The sequence below is a fragment of the Pseudoliparis swirei genome, chromosome 4 (genome assembly GCF_029220125.1).
Source record: "Pseudoliparis swirei isolate HS2019 ecotype Mariana Trench chromosome 4, NWPU_hadal_v1, whole genome shotgun sequence".
NCBI classification, from domain to species: Eukaryota; Metazoa; Chordata; class Actinopteri; order Perciformes; family Liparidae; genus Pseudoliparis; species Pseudoliparis swirei.
Window position 1 is genome coordinate 26,012,336 of NC_079391.1, and position 23,211 is coordinate 26,035,546.

The window sequence follows — 23,211 nt, forward strand, 5'->3', positions numbered from 1 at the left end:
CTACCAGCTCATCTTAATAAAAGAAGTAAGCTACCCCAACTTAAATGGCATAAAAAGTTGTAGCTACTTGAGTGATACACTAACATGAACTCATAATTGAACTGCAGCCATAATGACTCAGTCATTTGGAGTTTGATCAACTTCTGGTAGACTTTCAAGTTATGTGTATCAATTCCAATGTGTTGTATTAACTCATTTGATCTAAATTGACATTACATACAGTGGCTGTGTCTGAAAACGTGTTCGGCTCGCAAATCATATCAACCATTATTACTGGTTACAATAACGATGTTATCGGATAGTACAGTGTCTATTTCTCGGTAACTTTTGACAAATCTAAGCAAGAAAACGCCGGAAAATGTACATTTACATTCAAAACACGGCTGTCAGCGGAGTTTGGTCCGCCATCTTTGTTCACAATTTCCAGTTGCCGAGGGAGCCGGCGCAGATGTGTGGCTAATAGGCAGCTTCAAGTCTGCATCGATGCTAAGGGGAGAGAGGTCGTAAGACAGTGGGTCTGTCTTTTCTGTATGTAAATGTAAATTGTTGGCGTTTTCTCGGTTAGATTTTTCAAAAGTTACCGAGAAATAGACACTGTACTATCCGATAACATCGTTATTGTAACAAGCCATAATGGTTGATGTGATTTGAGAGGCGTCAGTCAGCCAACTTTCTAACATTAACGCAGTTTACAACCCTACATTTTTGTGATACAGGGTTGCAAAATCAGGATGAATGACTCCATACTCTGCGTTTTGGGGATCTAGACAGCGGTTCCCAAACTTTTTAGGCCACGCACCCCCTTCTACATCCCGACCGGGTTCACGCACCCCCAATCCCCCACGCCTTGCGAGTGACTTTTTCTTTTTCTTTGGGGGGGGGGGGGAGCTCTGCGGCGACCACGATCGACGTATTGAGCACCCCTGCATTCAAACATTAAATAGCCGAGAGTTTTTTCAGCGTGAGAAATACGATGTGTGGCGGGAGTTAAGACTGAAATGCGTGAGTCTCACGCTCAATGCGTGACACTTGAGAGCCCTGAGAATGTTTAATATTAATTATTACACCATTAGACCACCATTACATTGTTCCTCTCGCGCAACCCCTAGAGACAGCTCGCGCACAGGGGTGCGCGCACCACACTTTGGGAATCCCTGATCTAGACAAGCGATCTATTTAACATCGACGCAGCGCACCAGGGTTGCCAGGTCTGTGTGACAAAACCAGCCCAATGGCCAATAAAACCAACCCAATATCAGAACTCAAAATATGCCCGTGCCAAACCATATACACTGCTTTTAAAGTCCATGTCCATGTGTGTACGTGCTGATCTGGAGTCAGTTTACCCGAACCAGCGGACAAAAAATTCAACCCGCGGCAACACTTCAAAAGTAGCCTGATTCCGCGGGAAAACCACGGATCTGGCAACACTGCAGCGCACTCACATGCTGTTGTTTGTGTGAAGTCGAACTAGCAAGGTGTAACGATACACGGCACGTTGACCCAAGCTCAGCTCAACAGCTCAGTTAAGAAAGTAAAGAGAGAAATTCAAGAAAGTGAAGAGAGAAATTTAAGAAAGAGAAGAAAGAAACTTTCCGTGGTTTTTGCTGTCCTTATACCAGTAAGTAATGATGTTCTCTCTTTTATTAGCTTGCTAGCAAGATATTTGAAAGCTAACGTTAACGTCGACATTACTGTGAGGAAAGCGTGCCCTTTCTCTTAACGTTTAGTTTGCCTACGAAACAAGTCTCTTTTCACCCGTTAGGGTTTTTGACGTCTGCACATGATTTTTTTTGAGTTATCTTAAATTAACGTAACTGAATACGCTTAACATTGTTAACGTTAGCATGATTGTGCTGGGCTCCACGTGGGGAGATAATTCCGTGTGTTTCATTCACATGCAATTTCCACCAGATGCGCCGTAAGGACAATGGGATTTAGATTTTTAATATGAAAATGATATCAAACGATTGATTTAATTTAAGCCATTCAATATATTAGTTGCTTATACAGCTAATACACAACTATATCAAAAGAATGTTACTGCCTTATTTTAGCTACACTTTTTTCTTTCTTTTAACCCTTGTGTTGCCTTAGGGTCATTTTGACCCGAATCAATATTACACCCTCCCCCCGCCTTTGGGTCATTTTGACCCGATTCAATGTTTCACCCTCCTGTTACCTTTATATTTACTAACATATTTTACCCTTTGGGTTCAATTTGACGCCAGCAATTAAAACCTCCAGAAAATTATTAGAATTAATATTGTTTTCCAAGTTTAAGTGTGAGGCACTTTATGTTTGTTTGTTGACTATCGAAAGAACACCGACATTAAACATTGAATGGGGTCAAATTAATCCTAAGGCGGGGGGAGGGTGTAATATTGATTCGGGTCAAAATGACCCTAAGGCAACACAAGGGTTAAGCCTAACTTTAATGAATTGAACACATTATTTTCATTTCAGGTGTGGCTGAGCTCATGGACCAAAGTCATGTGGAAATGTAAGATATGTGCTTTTTCTAGTCCCATCAAAGTCTGCTTACTGAGACATTACAGACTCCAACATGGACAGTATTCTACTGTTTCTCCCTTACCATGTTTGTATTACAACTGCATGTGCAATTTTAGCAGTTTTAATTCACTCAAGATACACATGTCAAGAGTACACAGACCTAATGTTACTGAGAGAAGGGTAGCAGGCAGTGAATCACATGGTGTGGCAGACAATTTGGCATTTCATTGCCCTCTGTGTGATTTCAAGCAGCCATTTGTTGAGAGGGAAATGTTTCTTCATCTAAGGGGACATTTAAAAATGAAGCAAACTGTTCCATGTCCATTCAGGGACTGCAGGTTTAAATCAAATGTGTACTCGACATATAATTCTCACAAATGCAGAGAACATCAGAATAACTCTGATTACAATGTGTCTGTTGTAGTGCCAAATGAATCAAACGATTCCCAGGATATTGAACTTGTCCAAGATGCAGCTCTTTCAGATGAAGACAATATCTATTCCAACCCAGTGGCTGGTAGCAGCACTGACGGTTTAGCTGACCAATTGGAACATAATTTGGCAGCCTTCTTTTTGAAACTGCAAACTATTCTCCATGTATCAGAGAGGGCAACACAGGAAATCATTGAGCATGTTGATGAGTTGTTTGCACTATCAAAACCTCTTGTCGAAGAAGCTGTTATGAAAGTACTGAAAAAACATAACTGCCCTTTAACTGCCACAGTTGTAAGTGATATTGTCCAAGCAGTCTCAGAGAGTAACGTTTTGCACAAATCAATTACATCTGATGCTCCATTGTCAACTGCTAAGAGGAGGAAGTCATATTATGAAAACAAGTTTCCACTTGTTAAGCCTGTGGAGTACCTTATTGAGTCTTTGCAGCATACATGTATGTATGTGCCCATACTCTCATCTCTGCAAGAGTTGCTGAAAAAAGCAGATGTATTGGAGAAAGTCCAAGAAGCTACCACACAACAGCCTGGTCAGTATTCTTCATTTCGAGATGGCTCTTACTGTCAAGAAAATCCACTTCTCTCCAGTGAGGGACTCAAATTACCGGTCATTCTTTATATTGACGATTTCGAAGTTGTAAACCCTCTTGGAACCTCAAGGAAAATCTACAAAACATGTGCAGTTTATTGGACATTGGCTAGCCTGCCACTGAAGTATCGCTCAGCACTACACTGTATACAACTTGCCCTATTGTGCAATACAGCTGATATACGGACTTTTGGATATGCAAAAGTGTTAGCGCCACTCTTAAACGACCTAAAGACCCTTGAAGAGCAAGGTGTCTATATCGAGACACTTGGTCAGTGTCTCAAAGGTACAGTACACTGTGTTGCTGCCGATAACCTTGGTGCACATGGGCTAGCTGGTTTCAAGGAGAGTTTTAGAGGTTCATACTGTTGTCGGTTTTGCCTCACTTCCAAGGAAGACATGCAGGTATCAGATGCAACCACTGGTAGTTGTGAGATGAGAACCAAAAATCAACATGATCGGCTTGTTCAAGAAATACAAAATGGTGGTTGTGAAAATGATTACGATGTTAAAAAAAGTTGTGCCCTCTCTGATCATCTGTCATATTTCCACCCGATCACAGGATTTCCACCTGACATACTGCATGACCTGTTTGAAGGTGTGGTTCCTGTTGAGCTGGCCCTGTGTTTAAAAGGCATGATGAAAAAGAAATATTTGTCTTTGGAGGCTCTAAATAAAGAAATATTGTCTTTTCCCTACCAACATTTTGACAAGGTTGACCACCCCCACCCAATTCCACTAACATTTGCCAATCGAGGAACAATAGGGGGAAATGGGCATGAGAACCATGCTCTGCTAAGACTGCTGCCTGTTCTTATTGGTTCAAGAGTTCCAGAAGGAGACAGATTTTGGGAGGTCATAATGGAGTTAAAAGACATAGTCGAGCTTGCTGTGTGTCATACTTTCACAGACGATACTATTCAGTACATGGCCTGCAAGATTGCAGATCACAGGCAGCTTCTTCAGGAGGTCTTCCCTAACTTACAGTTACGGCCGAAGCATCATTTCATCGAGCACTACCCTCACCTCAAAGTGTTTCGGACCTTTGGTGCATCTTTGGACAATGAGGTTCGAGGGAAAACACAAAGTTTTCAAGAAAATTGTTCGCCACGCACAGAACTTTAAAAATGTTCATAAAACTATGGCAGAGAGACACCAAAAGATGATGGCATTCTACATGTCATCACCAAGATTTTTAAAGCCACCAGTCCAGACTTCAAAAGTGGAATCTCTCTTTGTACAGTCTTTGCCGACAGATACCCATGCACTCATTTTGAGCATCACAGACAGCAATAGTGTATATACTATAAAACGGGTAACCATTGATGGTATGGATTTTGTGGCTGGCATGTTTGTATGCACTGGGGTATGTGCAGCCTTGCCTGAGTTTAAGGAGATCAAAAACATCTTACTGATTGGCAGTGATATCTTTTTTGTACTGAAAGCCTTTGATTCTTGGTATGTTGAGCATTTGCGCTCATATGAGCTGGTCGTTAACGAAAGAAAGGGCCATACAGTCAAACCTCTGTATCAGCTGACTGACCAAACGCCGTTGTTGGCCTACAAAGTGTCAAGTAAACTTATCCTCACACCTAAACATTTCATTCCGGTTTCAGATTAAACGAGGAGCTCGACATCCAGCAGTCAGCAGCAGCCTGTCATATCTGCATGCACAGCTAGAGTACCTGGACAAAGCAATACAATTACAGTTAGTGGGTACTATCTTACACTGATTTAATAATATGGGGGCACCAGATGTTAATGTTGCTGTGCAGGCACAGTAGCTGCTGAAACATACACTAACCTTTGCAGTAACTTTTTTGTTTGTTGTTACAGGCTTCCCTACATAGTTGTATAAATGGCAAAGCCTGATGGTCTCAAGCTAAGGGTTATTCTGGATGAAGTTAATGCTGAAAAGCTTAACTTGCACTCTCGCCCTGAGACTGTGAATGCCCTCATATTGGAGCTGAAAAATAAGCTCAACCTGAACTATGACATTCGCCTGCAATTCCAAGACCCTGAATTTGATAATGCCTTATGCAATTTAGTCAATATAGAGGACCTGCCATCTATTGCAACTGTGAAGTTAGTGAAAGTAACTGAATTGGATCTGAGTTCAGCCAGCACAGATGACACAGTGTTGTTATCAGATATTCAGTCACCTGAGCGCCTCTGTAGATGGCCTGAAGTTTTTGTTGTTCCGACATTCTCATACGAGGTGGAGTTTGCATTAAGAGAGGGCAACTGTGCGTTTGAGAAGGAAGACAAAATGTTGAGGTTAACCAGGGATCAAAAACATAACGTACTGGATGTGATGGCTGCGGAAATGTATAGACATAAGGCATATCCGAGTAGCAAACAAATAGGCAAGGCTGCAGATGCCCTTGTGAATAAACACCCCTGCCTGACAGAGAGAGGTTCCCAAACAGGATGTGAAGCATGGAAGAACAGCCTTCGCTTCAAGATGGGCAACTACAGGACTAAGTTGAGCAGAGCTGGCATAAAAGATGTGGCCGTGAATGCAGGAAAGCGCAGCCGCAGCAACCCGGAGGGGACACCATCCCGGGCCAGCATTAATAATAATAATAATCATTTATTTTATATAGCGCTTCTCAAGACACTCGAAGTCGCTTTACAGTCCAGAGTCCAGTAGTCATACACACACACAGTCATCCCGGTGGTGGTAAGCTACATCAGTAGCCACAGCTGCCCTGGGGCAGACTGACGGAAGCATGGCTGCCAATCAGCGCCTACGGCCCCTCCGACCACCACCAACATTCATTCACATCCATACGAACCGGGGTGAGGCTGCGGTGCATGTCTTTATGATGGTGGGGGAAACCGGAGTACCCGCACGCAGACACGAGGAGAACATGCAAACTCCACACAGAAATGACCTGGAACGACCGGGATGACCGGGATTCGAACCCAGGGCCTTCTTGCTGTGAGGCGACAGTGCTAACCACTGAGCCACCGTGCTGCCCGGAAGAGGGGAAATCGAGTTCCTCCCTAACTATCCCTGTGGTGAGAACAAGGACACACTGGAGACCAGAAGGATGGAGATCCTGGAGGAATTCAAGAAGATGCCAGCTGACAGAGACATGGTTCTCATCCATCAGCACATGCAGCGCACCTTTCCACTCCGCCGTGAAGAGATTGTGACGTTGGCTCCTCCCATCGCAGAATTGAAAGACAGATGGCCTGCCCTCTTCTCTGAAGCTCAAGTAAGTAAAACATAATGGGACACTACACAAAAAACTAAGGTGACATGTTTTATACACAAACAACCAACATTGATTATTGCTTGATTTGATTTAAAAAATGTATTGTGACATTGTCCTCAGGATAATTTAATCAGGGAAATAGCTCATGATTTATGTAAAAAATACATTACTTCGAATCTTACTCTGGGAAACTTTGAAAAATAACAGCTTCATTGCAACCTGCTTGCCCTTTACAGATATGCTTAGGAATTGTAACTGTTGTCCAACATTTTTTAAATGTTAGGCTCATTATGGGATGTCTCTTTATGCTTTTGTGTTTGGTACAGCTCTATGGCGAATTCCATAGGATCACAAATCAAAGCCTTCAATATTCCTTCTTCGCTGCGCTCGATAAAAACACTACACAGCTGCTCAAACTCTACAAAGAGAGGAAGACTGGAGCTTTTGGTGTGAAGATGGCAGATCTGCTGATGGCATATGAGGAGCAGGTAAGGGTGCTATTAATATGTTTACTGAAGGTTGGAAGTAACTACAATAATAATGACTAAATTGATGAAATGGCTATCAAATGATATGGTCAATTAAATACATTAAATGTTGCATCAAATAAAATTAATGAAATAAAATTGTAAAATCATATATTCAATATTTCGGTTAAAAACCTTTCTCTGTGTAAAAGGACAAGAATGACATCAGTGCAACGAGAACAGCAGCACTGGCAGGGCTGCCACTGTACCTAAAAGAAGACTCATCAGTGATCTTCAAGAGTTGCAAGGTAACGTTAATCTCTCATTCGCCCTGGACTTGACTTGAGTTTTGACTGAAAAGACTTGAGACTTAAGCTGCGTTCACACCAAAAGCGAAACTATTTTTCGCGTCGCCCAAAACGCGTGAGTTTACTCGCTCGACCATTCGCCGTGTTCAAGCCATGAGCGTCGAGACGCTGCGCGAGGGGCGGGGCTTATCTCCGTGTCTCGTCTCCGTAAAGACCGTTATCATCTCCTTCATCCACCAGAATAACTAACCACTAGTTCTGCTTTATATTTGTCGTGGACATCCCACACACTAATGCCCTCGTGTTTGGGTTCATGACATCACCCGTAGGCTACCTCAGCGCGGTCACTTTCACCGATGAAGTTACTGTTACGCCTGAAAGACTTCCGCTTCCAGCTACGAGAGCGGAACACAAGAGCTGATTGGCCCGAGTTGCGAGACGACCGCCTCAAAGTTGAAATATTTCAACTCGGGGCGAAAATTGTGCCGCTGTAAACGCGTCGCCCCAAACGTGCCGCCCTGGAAAATATCGCGTCTATCGCAGCCACAAGCGTCTGTACATTGACTTTTCATTGGATTCAGTCGCGTGAAAAAATTGTTTCGCTTTTGGTGTGAACGCACCTTTAGACTTGATGACTGTCCCACCTCTGCAATCAAGTGTCTTCCCTCTACCATACCATTGTTAACTGTTTTATGCTACACCTGTGAATACTTGAAGAACACTAATTTCATGTTTCCCAGGAGTACCAACTAAGGTTTATATCTTATTAATTAGTCTATCTTAGTTGATGTGTTTGGTACACACATGTTCTGGACCTCATGTGTACTCTCTTTTTCAGGAGGAGGAATTCGAAGTATTCCAGGAGGGGGCAGTGGCGCTGTTGGCCGTGGTGGCTGCAGAGGACACGGCTGCAGGGATTCCCTTTCAACCTCTTCATGTCTCAGTCATCCTGGAGGGTCAGGTGGTTATGACTCTCAGATCTTGGACTGATGCACTGGTGGTGTTGTTCAGCTTGGTTTATGCTCTCAATTTGAGCTATCCGACGCAGCTGAGTGGCTTTTTTGAGTTTATTCAGGTTGTCCTATTAAATCTAGACGATACAAGAAAGCAGCTCAAACCTAAGTTGCAGGCCTTAAAAAATCAGCTGGTGTAAACAGGGGACGTCCTGCACCAATACTTCCAGGAGTCATGGTTTAAAATTGCTTGTTGTTGGCTGCTGAGATTAGTTATGTCCCATCCTGTTCCAGAGGAAATGAAAGAGCGCACCTAGTTTAATTAGGTAGCATAGTTAGTTAAGTTAAGATAGTTCTTAAACAAGCCCAACATTTTGTTAATAGAGGGGAATGGAGAGGGAGAGGAGACAGGAATGGAGAGGAGAGGGAGAGGAGACAGGAATGGAGAGGAGAGGGGAATGGAGAGGGAGAGGAGACAGGAATGGAGAGGAGAGGGAGATGGAAATGGAGAGGGAGAGGAGACGGGAATGGAGAGAAAATAATAAGTAAATGATAATATGTTTAAAAAAAACGTTTCAACCTTTCAGTTTGTTGTGAGCAAAGAATATTTGTTCAGTGATTTCATTTTTTGTAAAGATTGTATTTTTTGTAATGATTTCATTTTTTGTAATTTCATAATGTGTAATAATGGCATAATGTGTAATGTTGTGGTCAAAGAATCATATTTGTTCAAATAAATTCATTGCATCTAACAGAGTATTTGAATTGAGTTAATGCAACTTTAAAGGTTCAAGGCAATCGGTTTCCTTGAATGAATTGAGTAGCTGCTATACCATTTTGAGTTGTTGTAACACAAGCTATTTAAGTAAGACGGACATAAATCATATATTTGCTTTTACATAATTTTAATGAGTTCATACAAACGTTACAAATAAGTTTAAATAATGAATATGTTTTAAGTTCAATACAAACAATGGAGTTAGTACTAGTCACTTATTTACTTAAGTATACCTAACAATAAATACTTGAGTTAGGAATACTCCATTTAAGCAATTATTTTCACTAAAAGGATTTGAGTTATTGAACTTAAATGGTTCAAGGCAATCGGTTTCCTCGAACTATTTGAGTTGACTTTACTCATCAGGTTTTACAGTGTACTTAAGTACATTTAATATCAGAAAATTACTTTCGATACTTAAGTACAAAAAATATCAGATACTTTAATACTTTTACTCAAGTAGTATTCTCATAGGTGACTTTTACTTGAGTAATTTTCCAGTCAAGTATCTTTACTTTTACTCAAGTATGACTTTTGGGTACTTTATACACCACTGGGTAACAGTGCTGCATGCCGACATGTGGGCAGCGGGCCTGTCCGTGAACGCCCCCGCAGCACCTCCCACAGGTCGGCTCCCAAACACCTCCGGAAGTGCTCACAGAGATCTGCAGGCACCCCGTCCATTCCAGGAGCTCCATCAGCAGCCACCTGACCCCCAGCAGCGGTCAGCTCCTCTAGGGAGACGCTGGCGTCCAGCACCGCTCTCTCCTCGGGGCCCAGCTGAGGAAGGTCTCGAAGCAGCTCGTCAACGCTCTCCTTCCTGAAGATGGCGCCGCAGAAGCTCATGGCCTGCCGTCTCACTTCAACCGGGTCAGTCGTCATCTCACCATCAGGGAAGCGGAGAGAGACCATTTGTTTGGTCCGAGAGACGGAGCTCTCCAGACTGGAGGAGGAGCATCCATGTCCCCAACACTGGTGAACCTCCACCTGACCAAAGCTCCCTGAGCTCGTTCTCGTAAAGATGAACCTAGTTGTTATTTTTTCCTGTTGAAGCCAATGCCCAAAGACCCAACCCTCACCTTGTGCACCGAAACATGAAAAGGAAACGTGAAGTAGACAGTCAACAGTACCAGAAAAAAACTTAAGTGCAGCACATTCATGACAGTTTCACTTAAAAGTGTTCCTCTTTTTGGAGCCTTTCTTCTCCAACAAATGCTTCCTGATAGCAGTCATGTACTTTTTAAGACTGTAGCGTTTCTTCTCGTCTAACGTCTCCATACCAACCTTTTTCTGTATTTTTAAAATACTTTCCATAAATTTGTGTGCATCTGGAAAATGCTCTAGAACATTTACAGATTGCCCAAAGATCTCATCCAGGAAGTTAATGATGTCCTCCAGCTTGTAGAGATCTCCATCGTAAGCCTGGGACCCGGCTGCAGAGGCATAGTCAGAGTCTGTCTGGTCCTCCATCTCCTCCTCCACCACACAATCCTCTCCTCTCTCCCCCATCTCCTCCTCCACCACCACACAGGCCTCTCCTCTCTCCTCCAGGCCAGCAGCCTGACTCTGGTCGGGTTCAGCTGTCGGCCCGTTGCTGTTGCTACACTTTGCTTCCTCTCTTTCTCTTCTCCTCTCAGTGCTACCTTTGCCTTTTTCCTTTTGCTGGTCCCCTTTCCTTCCTCCCTTCCTTTGCTCCCGTCAGTACTTCCTCCACCTTTTTCTCTTCCGTTTCTCCACTTTCCTCCCTCCCTTCCTCTGCTCCTGTCAGTAATTCCTCCACCTGTTTTCCCTCTCCTGTTGTATTCAGAACAGCTGAATTCTCCTCATTCATATTTTCTCCACCTAAATCAGCACTCTGTTCCCCGGTGTGACTGTCACTCTGCCACTCCTCCGCCCCGGTGGGCGGCGCCCCGCCGCCACTCGGCGGAGCCTCCGCAGCCCCGCCCACCGGGGCACCCGTCTCCGCCCACCGGGGCCTCGCCGCCGCTCCGCTGAGCCCAGGCGCCCCGCTTCTCCGCCGGTGCGTCCCCCGGCTTGGGGTGCCCTCCGGCCGGCACGTGAGAACAGCAGTCGCGCTTGTGCCCCACACTTAAAGCACTTGATGCTACCCGTGCTAGCATATAGCATGTAGTACCTGGCCCCGTGCTTCACTCTGAAGGAGATCTCCAGCGTCTGAGACGGACAATTAAGAAACATTAACACCTGCCTCCTGAAGGACTTTACGTGTTTAAGTTTAGCATGTTTACATCCCAGACCGATGGTTCGGAAGCCGCTCGCGAGCTTCCCGAAGCTCTGCAGCTCGCGCTCCAACACGGAGTCGAGTATGAACGGCGGGACCCCGGACACGGTGACCCGGGTGGTGGGCACCGTCAGCGGGGACACCTGCAGGTACAAGCCGTTCAGCGTGACGCCGCTCGATATCAACGCGGACACAAACCGCTCCTCGGTAAAAAACACCAGCAGCCCTCGGTTCATCCTGGAGGCGTTGGAGACGTTCTCGTGTCCGACAACGTCTCCCACCGCCAGGAGAACCTCCTCTACCGGGGTACCTGGGTCGGACTCGATCCGGACGCCATGACCCAGAGACGGCGTCTCAGAGGACGCCATCTCACACCAGAAACACGGTTCTCTCCACAAAACACCAATAAACCCCAAAATAAACCAACAAATAGACACCAGAAACACAACAACTCAATCATACAGTGAAAACTGAAAGACATTTTTTTGTTGAAAAGTTTGAGAAAAATCACCAAACATTTGCCTTCACCACGCTCTCGATCGTGAGCAGCTCCCTCCAGAGAGAGACCAGATATTTCTCATGATTATAGGCTGGGCCTATCAACACACGTACAGACAACAACGCTTAAAGGGTACCTGTTGAGATCGCGAATATGTAGCCAGATCAAAAGATAATGTGTTTCTAAAGGTTATTCATGCACTGACGGTCCAGTATTCAATAACAATACGTAGTTTAGGCTGTTCAAAGTCCCTCAACTCCGACACGCTTCATTGCACTGGTGCTTGAATATGGCGCCGGTGGTGTGACGTCACATTGTTGATAGATCGACAGCCAGCCACAGCGGATATGTTCAGAAACCAATGTAAACAACGTCGAGCGCTCGCAAACAAATGCTGAGAACTTGATAATAATATAGAAAACGGGCGAAATATGGACGATGAAAGATTGTCAGATTCAGCAACTGGATACTTGTATGAACCATTAAAAGCAGACTATCCCCATTTAGTTAATTGTGACAGCGATAGCGATGATTCTGATGAAGTTGATGCCGAAGGACCGCCGGTACAGATGCTTCACCGTGCGGACTGTGCACGCAAGTCGGCGGACGTTTGGTGCAGTTGTGGGAAATGTGTGCCACAAAAAACAGACATAGAGTGCATTTGTTGTAAAGAACACAAACTTATGTCCGATGATATAGTGTCATTAGACCTAATCTGCTTTACACAAAAGCGTGAGCTTGATAGCTACATCGCGCATAAGCCAGCGCTGGAGATGTCTTTCATTGATGCAATGATCGGTCGACATGTTCGGGGGCCTGCACCCGAGGGAGAACTATCAAATCGGTAAGTTTGCCAGTTGTTTCATGTAGGCTAATTTGCGATCACCAGAGTTGGTGTGATTATTACTAATATTCTGAATATATTCACCTTTATTCTCCCATAAGCGAGAGGCCTAACATTTGCCTGCATACTATCGCCCATGATTATGATGATCCTTTAGCATAGACTAAGAAGCCCATACTTTATATAGCGGTCTCAGTAGGCCGCGCACCATGGAGGCCGCGGTATATCGAATAAGGCCGCGTCCGCTGCCCGTGTATCGTGGCATTCGCAGCATCTCCATTGATTTTGACCATATAGATTGTGTAATTCTTCGCTACGAATGTTTCACGATAGAGGGAAATACATTATATTTGGTACACCTTTATAGCTCAGTTTGTTTGTTATAGGCTATCCGCTGTTTTGTCACAGCAAAAAGCTGTATAAATTTATTGCCATATTCTCAATATTAAGTCAGTATCAGTGTACCAATTTGTAGTGTATTTGTCTAAAAAATAAAATAAAATTCACACATCTGCAGGCCTTATACATGCATAGGGGTGTAGGGTAGAACCCACCCAGAAAAAACCCCACAGATTAGAACCCCACCTCGTGAAATTTCAAAATATACAAAACCCTACTCCGCACATATTTACAAAAAAAAAATAAGTTAACCAAAGACATTTATTTGTCAGTAGAATACATTGTTTGCAAATATACGTTTTAATATTTCCTCTTTTATTCAGCCAGTACAGGTTGACGGCCTATCGCACGTTTACCAGATACATCCACCGTGGCCAGCTTTTGGGAAGACACGTCAGAAGACCACTACCTTCATGCTGTGTGGAGTATATCCATAGGAAGTTTCCTTCTGAAGATGGCCACTACACAGGTTTCAAGGAGTACTCAAAAGTTACCACTGTGAATGACTAAAAGTGCAAGCAATCCTAAATATATTTGAGCGCGAGGAACCAGTAATATATATAATGTGTCATTGTTGGGCAGTGCCAATTTGTACTTGGTAGAAGGAACACATGGTGCTGATTCACGAGTATTTCACAAGTTATTGAATTTGGAAATAAACTTCTGTTATACATTCATATCAGAAAGGAAATATATGCATGTTTGTTTGTTATTTGTCATCTGCTGGTTTGTTTTGGCACCTTCCATACAGGAGTATGATGCAGAGCTATTTATAATATATCTACAACCCTATTCCCCCTCCGCCTGGTCTGTGTCATTGGGTGGTTTGTCGCTCTTATCTAGATATTACGCAATCCCGTCTGGACCTTCTTATCTCTACACCCCTATAAATCAAATAGTTCCATTTATATCTCAGACCCATCCATTCCATTGATCCCATCTTTCTGTTCCCATGTCTGTTCTAATTGCTGAAACATGTTATACCTAGCACCACTGAGCCCTTTTGTATCTACCACTTGGCATCCTTACACAACCTCGCTTCTTGAATGTAGGTATAAATAAGCTTTTGCATTCATTATCTGATGGGACTAGCATGTGCATAACAAACTAAAGCTATACAGACTGTAAAAATAATACAAATATATATAACACAAATATCAAATCAAGTCATAATATTTTGTGAAGATTATCTATTTTATTGATTATTTATGAATATAACATGAAGTGTTCATACATACGATTTATAGGCAGCTGGTTTCTATTAACATGACAAGATAATTTTCTTACATATGAATTTTAGGTAAACAGTCCATACAATTTTGGCCCAGGATTTTCTGGGAAATAATGCCCGTACTGATAAAGAATGCCGAAGAATAACCAGGCCTTTCGGATTGCCTTTGAATTCAAAGGTGTTAATGTGTTCTAGGCAGCAGCTGAATCACAATGACAAACATATGCCCCACTAGATGTAAACATGGTTGTAAATGACCAAGTACAGCTGATGCTGAGGAGGACCATGGTAGATCAAAGGTGGAGTTCTGGGTGCTGCACATGGATGTATGTTTGAACATATATTTACAATTGTAACCTCCTGCACAAGCCACCCGCCTGGCACAGCTCCCCCACCCCAAGTATATTTCTGTAGCTTCAAAGACAACTCTGGACCTGCCCTTGCTTTAGTTTATTTAGCTAAGACCAAACACATGGCCTGCTGTGACAAATATAGGGCCTTTCCAAGCACATGGATTTCTAACAGCACTATTTCCTGGGACACCCTCAATGACCTTGTACTTGTAAACAAATATCACACAGAGTTAATTGCTTCCTCAATTTTGTTTCTACATGAGAGCTCACATCTTGTTTATTGCTATTTCCATAATCACGCAATGAATTTTTTTATAGTTTGCACTTCCACTGTAAACCAAACAATCCCCATGTATATTCAATATGTAATCTTATAACAAAATCGTTGTCATTTCAGATATAATTATTGCAAAAGTGAGGAAATTCTAGCAAATAACTAACTGGCAGAGTATCGACATCAGATTAAAATCTGGATGTTTGCTTATGAATGAGCTCCTGTTTAGAAGGAGCTGGTTTCATATAGATGTTTTTGGCACCTGGTTTGGGAGCTAGTGGCAGAGCAACTCTTAGTGTCCTCACTTCCAGTGCCCTCTGCACAAGACCTTGTAGGTGATCCTGGGATGTCGCAACATAAGTTGGTCTTGCATGATAAGCCCCCGAATGCTTCTTGTACTCCATTCGGAACCTACTTTCCCCAACGCTTGCTGATGCTGAATTTGCTGCCAGCACAACTGCCTGCTCCCTCCCAACATTGGCATTGTGGTCTAACACAGTCAACTGGTTCCTGCCTAACATGCACTGAAAATCAAACTCTTGTCTTTTGGGGCAAAATACCAAGAGTTTTGAATGAAACGTCTCCAGTTTCCCTGTATGGCAGAACAAACTAAGCTGCCGGATGTCCCTGACTAGCTTAGGCTCCAGCACAATATCCTTCAAAGCCAACAGAGAGGGACCCTTCAGCCACAGTCTTTCTTGCTGTTCTTCCTTTGTCAATGGTTTGTGTGGACACTGGTTGACAAAAGTGCTCCCTGACCATCTATGTATGCCAGCTACATGGTAAGTCACACTAGTGAATAGTTCTAACAGTTTATCAGGGTTTCCTTCACAATTTCTACTGCTAAACCACACATGATTTAGGATACTCCTCACCCAGGGGGCCAAGTCTGCATGTTTCTTTTTCTTTGTAAGTTCCTTCAACTTCTTCCTAATACTGTTTACAATGTGGAATACATCGAACTGGTGGTCAATGCCGCTCCCACTATAATCCTTCTTTATCACTGCTCGAATTCCCACATGCCTGTCTGTGGCCACAGTGCCAACAGGTACACCCTCCTCCAGAAGTCTATCCAGGACCTTACAAAAACCATACTTCTCCATGGATTGAGAAGTGCCTGTTTGTGTCACTTGAACCAACTCAAAATCTAATATTTTTTCAGTCTTCGAATCCATGAAGGAGTATGTGCAGTACTTTGCACAGAAACCAGGACTATCACATCTGCCATCTCCACCTAGGGTCAACTTTTCACTTGAAACTTGTGCCTCATCTACCAATCTCTGCCTCTCTGCCACCCACCTCTCATTAATCACTGGTAACAGAATATCTCTCTGAAAGCCATAGAAAGTTGACTCTGAGATGAAGGCAACATTTATCAAATCTGCAAGCTCTGGTGTATGTTAGCCCAGAGTAGAGAGTAGCAGCACTTAACAAAAGATTACCTGATGCAATTTTGCCCTTTCCCTTCCCAATGAATGCTTGGCCTGACCAGGTCACCTCGTTATGGTTACACAAGTATTCTATATATATGAGGATATTTGTGCCAGAGATGACTTTACGAGTCTTGTGGACTGGGCTTTTACATTGTGAACAAACAGTCAAGCTGACAAGTTTGTCGATAGACTCTTCAAAAACAATAAACTTTCTACAATGTACTTGAGTCCAGAATTCACCATTGTCGTCATCCATGCTGTACTCGTACGAATCGCCAGAACCATTTAGAAAGCTACCATCTAACTTTTCTTCCAGCTTGGTTGGTTCCTCTGCACTGTCCGTGTCCACATACATATCACTGGACTCCGAAGAAGTTTCTATGTGTATGTCAGTTGACTGCGTGGAGCAAAGCTGTAAACCCTTTTATGATGAAGGCACAGGGCTACATGGATGCAAGAAATCCTTTGGTGGATTATTTTTCACGGGTGTGGAGGTAACCACAGCGTCAGCTGAAATGTCAGTTGCACAAGTCACCACAGTCTCAACTGCATCTTCAAGAGGGTGTTCAGTTCCTTTACCAACACCAAGATGCGATGCATCTACTGCAATATCAGTGACTGGTGTCGGTGGAAGAGCAGCACCAGTTGCAGGTGGTGAAGTCTGTTTAGCATCAGGCTGCTTCATACTGTAGCAGTGGTCAGCATCTACGGCAGGGTGGCTGGCCAGCTTACTCAGCAAAACTTGTGTGCCTGGTTCAAGGACACATATTGCTGATTCGGCAGGAAATATCTGTACTGGGTCTGTCTGGACCTCACTATGACACACCTGAAACAGAAGAATTGTACAGATAATTAAAATAAAAGAATTGCGCTATCTGATTTTAGTTTTCGGGAATCAAGGTTGCTAATTCATATAGAACTGATTCAAATTGTAAAACAATTGCAGTGACCTACTATAAACCTAAGGCAATATGTGTAGGCAGAGCTCATCGGAAACTCACTGGTACCTTCTAGTACCTCCAGAGTCCAGACTCCAGTACCTTCTACCTAGTGTCAAGTAAGCCTGCTCCCTTAGCAGCCTAGATACTATACTTTAGTGTGTATATAGTAACATGAACAATTTCAATTATATTTTATTCTTAAAATTAAAGAGGTCTCTGTTCTGCATTTATTACATAGGTACTGGTCTTATTTCTATAAACTGCAGGATCTTTCAGGTCTAATAATGGAGTTATAAGGAAAGCATATATGTTGTATGCACCTGCATAAATATTTGAGATTGTGATTATTGCTGGACTTGAAAGTGACTAAGTTTTAATATGTTTTTCCACAACAGAAAAAGCAGCTTTATGAAAATGTCACTTACATTGGCAGGATATACAGGATCTGGCTGTCCCAGCTGAACTGGTTCTTCAGAGTCACAATCACTTGATGATGGAGGGCTTTGTGCTGGTGCTACTGAACTTGCTGCTGAGGCTTTTGACAGTTCATGAAGATACTGAAAAATAAATGACAATTTATAATGTATATTGTGAATGTCTAAAAGTGGGAGGATCGTAGGTAATATAAATGGTTCTACCCCATACTTTAATAGGTATGGAGACTGTAAACCAGAAAATGACCAATTACAAACAAACATATATATGTCATAATTTGGTTTCTTTTACCTACAAATAAGCCCAATGGGTGTAGCACGTTGTTGTTTTGAGCTACAGGTACCCTTTAAAAACCATGATAACATTGATGCTAGTCCTAATTTTTCTAGGATTATTTATCATTATAATAATAATTATTATTTTATGTTAAGTATACCTTATGGTAGGATGGCTTATTTCCACATATGATGTTATAGCCTATATGTATATAATCTATATATAATAATTTAATAAACAAATAAAATTAATTATGTTTATTATTAATAGGCCAAGCACATTGACATTCCTCTATAAAGATCTAATTATACCACAGATACGTGGTCAATTATAATATAAATTAGTCATCCAAATTAAAGTACATTTACATTACATATCACAGGTCCCATAATAATATTTATGCCAGACTTACCTTTTGTTTATCTCTGTTCACAACACGAACATTGCGGCCTTTATCTGATGCTTCTGCTTTTCGATGAACAAATATCGTTGGTACAGCATCGGGCTTCAACTTGGTCCGGGCCTGATATCCCAACATTTCGGCCTGCATGTTTCTCTCATAGCAATCTGGATCAAAGTGATCTTCACATACCATGGAGTTTCTGCTGAATGTAAATGTTTTTAAAGTATGCCCGGTTCCTAAATTGTGCAGCCACTTCTTCGCGAGCACCTTCTTTTCCTCTGTACTAGGTTTGGGCACGCAAAATAACTTTTTAGTCTTGTGAGTCCGTTTATTATTTAGACAACCGAACGCCTTGCACTGCGCCATCTTGGCGTGAACTCCAGACGTGAACTGGTTTGAGGCCACCGATCTATCCCAAGAAGCAACGCGTGTAGAAGTGGCTCCGGATTGGCTGAATTCCTTTCAACGACTCTACGTCATAGTGACCTTTGACATGAGTAAATAACTGGCAAGATGTCTGCGCCCTGAAGCGTTCACGGACTCGGAATGTTGACAAAGAAATGTAAAGCCTCGGGCTATGCGTGACTTGTTGACAATAGCGGCGGGGAAAATATGATTTATTTGATGCACCTAATGGATGTAGCACATTGTTGTTTTGGGCTACAGGTACCCTTTAACATCTGCTCTGTTCGTGCTTCATTCAATGAATCCTGCCAGTATTTGCGATATTTTATGACACAAAGTTGATATAGAAGATAACTTGGTACACTATGTAGAGATGTATTCCACATTTGCTCTCTAGCTGGCAAAGTATAAATGTTGAAAATACATTTCTGGTGCCTAAAGAACTTAAAGGTTCTTTATACGGGATTCAGAACATTAACAGCACAGACCTATGAGTGTCACGAAGGGTGTAACGTGGTGAGGCTCAGGCGCAGAAAGACAGGCTGGATTCAATATAAATAACAAAAAGGCGCTCTTTAATGAGGCAAAACAGTTGAAAAATAAGCAAGGTCCAAAAGGGGCAGGCAGGCAGGCAGGGTCGAAGCAGTCAGGATCAGGAACACAGACAGGACAACGGGAAAAGGACACGGAACAAGAGACGACAATCCGACAGCAGACAAGGGAAAAACTGACACAATATATAGGGGGGGAAACAGGTGTACAACATCAGACAGTAACGAGACAAGAGTGGCTGAGGGCAGGTGCAGGGAATTAAACAATTAAGACAGAGAAGACACAGGAGGCATAGGATACACGGAATATAGGAGAGACAGAACAGGGTGTTGCAGTACCCCCTTCTTAAGGGACGGCTACCAGACGTCCCAAAGGATCAGCAAGGGTGGGTGGAGGGGAGCCGGCGGAGGGACCAAGGGCATGGCAGAAGCAGTCTGGGGGGTGGGCCGGCGGGCAATCACCAGGCGAAAGGCGCGCCGGAGGGCGGGCCGGAGTACAGGGATGGGTAGCTGGGGTACCGGGCACAGGAGAGGTGGGGGTCTGGAGCCAGCTGGAATGGTGACGGGACACTGGGAACCGGAATCGGGAAAGGGGATGACTGCGACGGGACACTGGGAACTGGAGCCGGACGAAATGGCGACGGGACACTGGGAACCGGAAGCGGGCAAGGGGGGGGCGGCGACGGGACAGTCGAGAGTGGGACTGGGGAAACGGCTGGGACGGCAGTGGAACACGAGGAGCCGGGACACAGGGAACTACCACCGGGCGGGAAGGGGACGGAACAGGAGGGACTAGAGCCGGCCGGGGCAAAGACGGGGCACGGAGAACTGGGGCCGGCCGGGACGGAGACGGGGCAGGAGGGACTGGGGCCGGCCTGGATGGCGACGGGGCAGGAACAACTGGGGCCGGCCGGGACGGAGACGGGAGAGAGGGAACTAGCGCCGGCCGGGATGGGGAAGGGGCGTGGAGAGGTCGGATCGGCCGGGGCTGCAGCATGGCGGAGGCGACAGCAGGAACCGGCGGGGGACTGCGGCACCGAGGCGACAGCGGGGACCGTCGGGGGCTGCGGCTCCGAGGCGACAGCGGGGACCGTCGGGGGCTGCGGCTCCGAGGCGACAGCGGGAACCGTCGGGGGCTGCGGCACCGAGGCGACAGCGGGGACCGGCGGGACACAGGGAATGCCCGACAGGAACGCCGGCGGCTGCCAGGGGGCAGTGGAAAACGGCCGGGGCTCCGACTGGTCAGGGGGAATGCCGGCCAGGAACGCCGGCGGCTGCCAGGGGGCAGTGGAGAACGGCCGGGGCTCCGACTTGTCAGGGGGAATGCCGGACAGGAACGCCGGCGGCTGCCAGGGGGCAGTGGAGAACGGCCGGGGCTCCGACTTGTCACGGGGAATACCGGACAGGCACGGCAAGGGCTGCTGGGGCTTGGGCTGGTAGCCAGACAGGGCTGGCGGCGCCGACCCATCAGGCGACCGGGAACCGCAGCCGGCCCGACCCGGCTCGCTTGAGAGTCGCAGATCCCTCAGCTGTACGGTCAAGGAACTCTGTTGGTCGTGGAGCTCCTTCTACCTCCCAGAGATCAACCGCTCAATCCTAGAAATACGCTCCTCTCGCATCTGGAGAGAGGAGCGCACACTGTCCTCTGCTGAGACAATCATGGTCGGATTGTTCTGTCTAGAAGGGTGTAACGTGGTGAGGCTCAGGCACAGAAAGACAGGCTGGATTCAATATAAATAACAAAAAGGCGCTCTTTAATGAGGCAAAACAGTTGAAAAATAAGCAAGGTCCAAAAGGGGCAGGCAGGGTCGAAGCAGTCAGGATCAGGAACACAGACAGGACGACGGGAAAAGGACACGGAACAAGAGACGACAATCCGACAGCAGACAAGGGAAAGACTGACACAATATATAGGGGGGGAAACAGGTGTACAACATCAGACAGTAACGAAACAAGAGTGGCTGAGGGCAGGTGCAGGGAATTAAACAATTAAGACAGAGAAGACACAGGAGGCATAGGATACACGGAATATAGGAGACACGGAACACAGGAGAGACAGAACAGGGTGTTACAATGAGTGAAGGAATATCTTAGCAGAAAAGGAAGTCACTCTCCCTCTGTTTGTGTAGTGTTCCAAGCTTCTCTTATGCTTTGTTTACATTAGCTTTTAGTGCATTTAGGAAAACCTAAAACATGGTGAGTATTGTTATTGACAAATGTTGGACACTTAGCCTCTGCAGTACTGTAAAAAGACATACTTAGTGTATTTTCTTTAAAAATAAGGCAATACAGCTTAGGACTTAATGTTGAATGTTGTTAAAGTGTTGTATAACATTATAGAGTGATTCAGAGAGAATGTTAACCCATTTCTAGAAATATTCAAGATAAAAAAAGTGAATGAATGATTTTTGTCAGATTATGACTTTATAACAATTGTTTTATTGCATGTGTTTATTGTTTTAGGAAGTGCCTGCTGCTGCTTTTTTGGCAAGAGGAGGCAGCCTGCAGTGGAGGTGCTCCAGGACAGTAACAGATGGGCAACCCATTACATTACATTACATGTCATTTAGCAGACGCTTTTATCCAAAGCGACTTACAATAAGTGCATTTCAACCTAGAGTACAAACCAAGAACAACAAGAACACAGGAAGCAACACTTCCTCAACTCAGTCGAACCACAAGCACCACAATAAGTGCCATCCCAGTGCCACTGAAATGCTAATCTGTGTTTTAATCCAGATATAGTCGGAAAAGATGTGTTTTCAGTCTCAGGCGGAAGATGTAGAGACTTTCTGCTGTCCTGATGTCAGTGGGGAGCTCATTCCACCACTGAGGAGCCAGGACAGCAAACAGTCTGGATTTCGAGTGATTAGCTCGAGGTGCAGGAGGCACAAGACGATTGGCTGTTGCCGAGCGGAGCGAACGTGCCGGGGTGTACGGTGTGACCATATCCCGATCCGTCTGGAGCACGGTACGCCAGAACCAATGTTTTGAAGCGGATGCGAGCAGCCACCGGTAACCAGTGAAGAGATCGAAGGAGCGGAGTGGTGTGGGTGAATTTCGGGAGGCTGAAGACCAGTCGAGCTGCTGCATTCTGGATGAGCTGCAGAGGTCGGATGGCCTTAGCGGGTAGACCAGCCAGGAGGGAGTTGCAGTAGTCAAGGCGTGAAATGACCAGAGCCTGGACCAGAACCTGTGCTGCCTTCTGAGTAAGAAGAGGCCGTATTCTCCTGATGTTGTGCAGCATGTACCTACAGGAACGCGTCGTCGCAGCGATGTTGGCTGTCAGGGAGAGTTGACTGTCGAGTGTCACCCCGAGGTTCCTGGCAGTCAGGGTAGGGGCCAACACGGAGCTGTTGAAGATGGTAGTCAGGTCATGGGTCAACCCCATGAAGCCCAAAAGGTGGTACATGGACTGTTTGCCTACTCCTGGTGTCCAAGGCCTGTGTCTGAAGAATTTCAGCAGCCAGATCTAGCTCCAGTATTACAAAAAGTGAATCAACTATTTGGTGAGTAGACTAGTCTGATGTTGTATTTCCCAAACAGACGTACACTTTGATAATTTGGTGTCAGGGGTATCCACTAGATATGATGCAAATTGATTTCTAATGCAGCATTTTCATTTTATGAATGGGCTACATAT

At 44.7% G+C, this 23,211-nt stretch overlaps 1 protein-coding gene across 1 annotated transcript; it reads left to right on the top strand.

Moving 5' to 3' along the window:
• The first annotated feature begins 6,549 nt into the window (after positions 1-6,549).
• On the top strand, positions 6,550-8,925 carry LOC130192281 (uncharacterized). Its single transcript, XM_056412116.1, has 4 exons — positions 6,550-6,779; positions 7,106-7,267; positions 7,459-7,554; positions 8,393-8,925. The coding sequence occupies exons 1-4, from the start codon at positions 6,612-6,614 to the stop codon at positions 8,705-8,707; spliced, it is 741 nt and encodes a 246-aa protein (XP_056268091.1). The 5' UTR covers positions 6,550-6,611; the 3' UTR covers positions 8,708-8,925.
• Positions 8,926-23,211: the final 14,286 nt, after the last annotated feature.